Consider the following 1572-nt stretch of genomic DNA (forward strand, 5'->3'; position numbering starts at 1 on the left):
ACACCACTGGTCACCGGACACCAACTGGATGTAGCACCATTCACCACCACACACTGGGCCCAGTCATCCAACCAGTTTTTACCCAGCGAGGGGTGCACCCATCCAAGCCGTGGCTGCCAGTTTTCCAGGAGGATGCTGTGGGAGACTGTCAAAGGCTTTGCTGAAATCGAGGTAGACCACATCCACAGCCTCCCCTCATCCATTAGACGGGTCACCCAGTCATAGAAGGAGATGAGATTGGTCCGGCAGGACCTTCCTTTCCTAAACCCATGTTGGCTGGGCCTGATCCCTGGTTGTCTTCCACATGCCGCTTGACGGCACTCAGTATGATCTGCTCCATAACCTTGCCAGGCCCCAAGGTCAGACTGACAGGTCTATAGTTCCCCAGACCCTCCTTCTGGTCCTTCTTATGGGTGGGCGTCAGACTGGCCAACCTCCAGTCATCTGGGACCTGCCCAGTCAGCCAGAATCGATGATAAATGATAGAGAGCAGCTTAGCCAGTTCTTCTGACAGCTCCCTCGGCACCCTAGGATGAATCTCATCCAGTGAGCTTTGGGCTCACCTTCTTATTCTGAGCTTCAGCTGTAGGAGCAGGGAGCAATGATCCTCAGGAAACACTTAGAGGAGTTTTCTTTTTGTGTCTGATTCCCCCCTGCAGCATCTTTTCCTGCTCCACCTGACCAGCGAAGCAGGCCAAAAAAGCTGCTCACTCTTTCTTCCTGAACAATGTCCTTATTCTTTGTTTTGGAGACTTAAAGCCCCAACCAGGCCCTGTCTCATGACATCACCAGTAGTAAAGCTGGGACAGATGTAGTCTGAAACAGCTTCTTTTGGAGAGCACCTTTCCTACCCCTGGTTTGTTACTCGAGTTTCTTGACTGTGGATTAATTCAGAGCAAAATACTCTATGACAGGCAAACACTAATCAGAGATGCTCTTTCCTCTCCAGTGCTTTTTCAGAAATTTCCTTGGTACAACTTTCCATGCTGCATTGTCACACCACCAGCAGGGAGATTTTCACCTCCTGGACCCTTCCCTAGCTTTGTATGAAAGTAAATGAAGCAATGGTCTTGATGGAGCTCAGCTAAGTTGGATGTGAAAACCATATTTAAAGACTAGGTACATGAAATATGGCAAAAGAGAGATGATTAAAAAGAACCGGTGTTGTTTAGTCTAGAGAAAAGGAGGCTGAGGGGAGATGTGATAACAGTTTTTAGGTATGTGAAAACTTGCTGCAAAGGGGAAAGTAAAGTGTTTTTCATGGCCAAGAAGACAAAAATAATGTTCTTAAGTGGCTATAAGAGCAGTTTGGATCACATGTGAGTAATAAGCTCTGTTTCTGTAAGTATATCTAATCTTGAGCACAGACTGCATGGCGGGGCATCTCCATCCCTCAGGGATTTCTAGGCACAGGTTAGATGAACGTCTGTTAGGAAAGGCATATGCAAAGCTAATCCTGGTTGTGATGGGAAGTGGGCCCTTGCAGTGCTGGTTTTTATGATTTTATTAGGGAACATCTCTATGTGGAAGCACAGGAAGGACAGAGCTTGTTTTGTCCCTATTCTGAGCCTG

General features: G+C 47.5%; 1 protein-coding gene across 1 annotated transcript in view; it reads left to right on the top strand.

Moving 5' to 3' along the window:
* Positions 1-359: 359 nt before the first annotated feature.
* CCBE1 (collagen and calcium binding EGF domains 1) overlaps positions 360-1572 on the top strand; it is a gene marked incomplete at its 5' end in the record, with an annotated part of 19145 nt that continues 17932 nt past the window's right edge. The window contains one exon of the mRNA XM_009877124.1: positions 360-458. Coding sequence (XP_009875426.1) covers positions 360-458 — 99 coding nt within the window. The remainder of the gene's footprint in view (positions 459-1572) is intronic.

Source organism: Apaloderma vittatum, unplaced genomic scaffold, assembly GCF_000703405.1.
Source record: "Apaloderma vittatum isolate BGI_N311 unplaced genomic scaffold, ASM70340v1 scaffold7529, whole genome shotgun sequence".
Taxonomy (NCBI): domain Eukaryota; kingdom Metazoa; phylum Chordata; class Aves; order Trogoniformes; family Trogonidae; genus Apaloderma; species Apaloderma vittatum.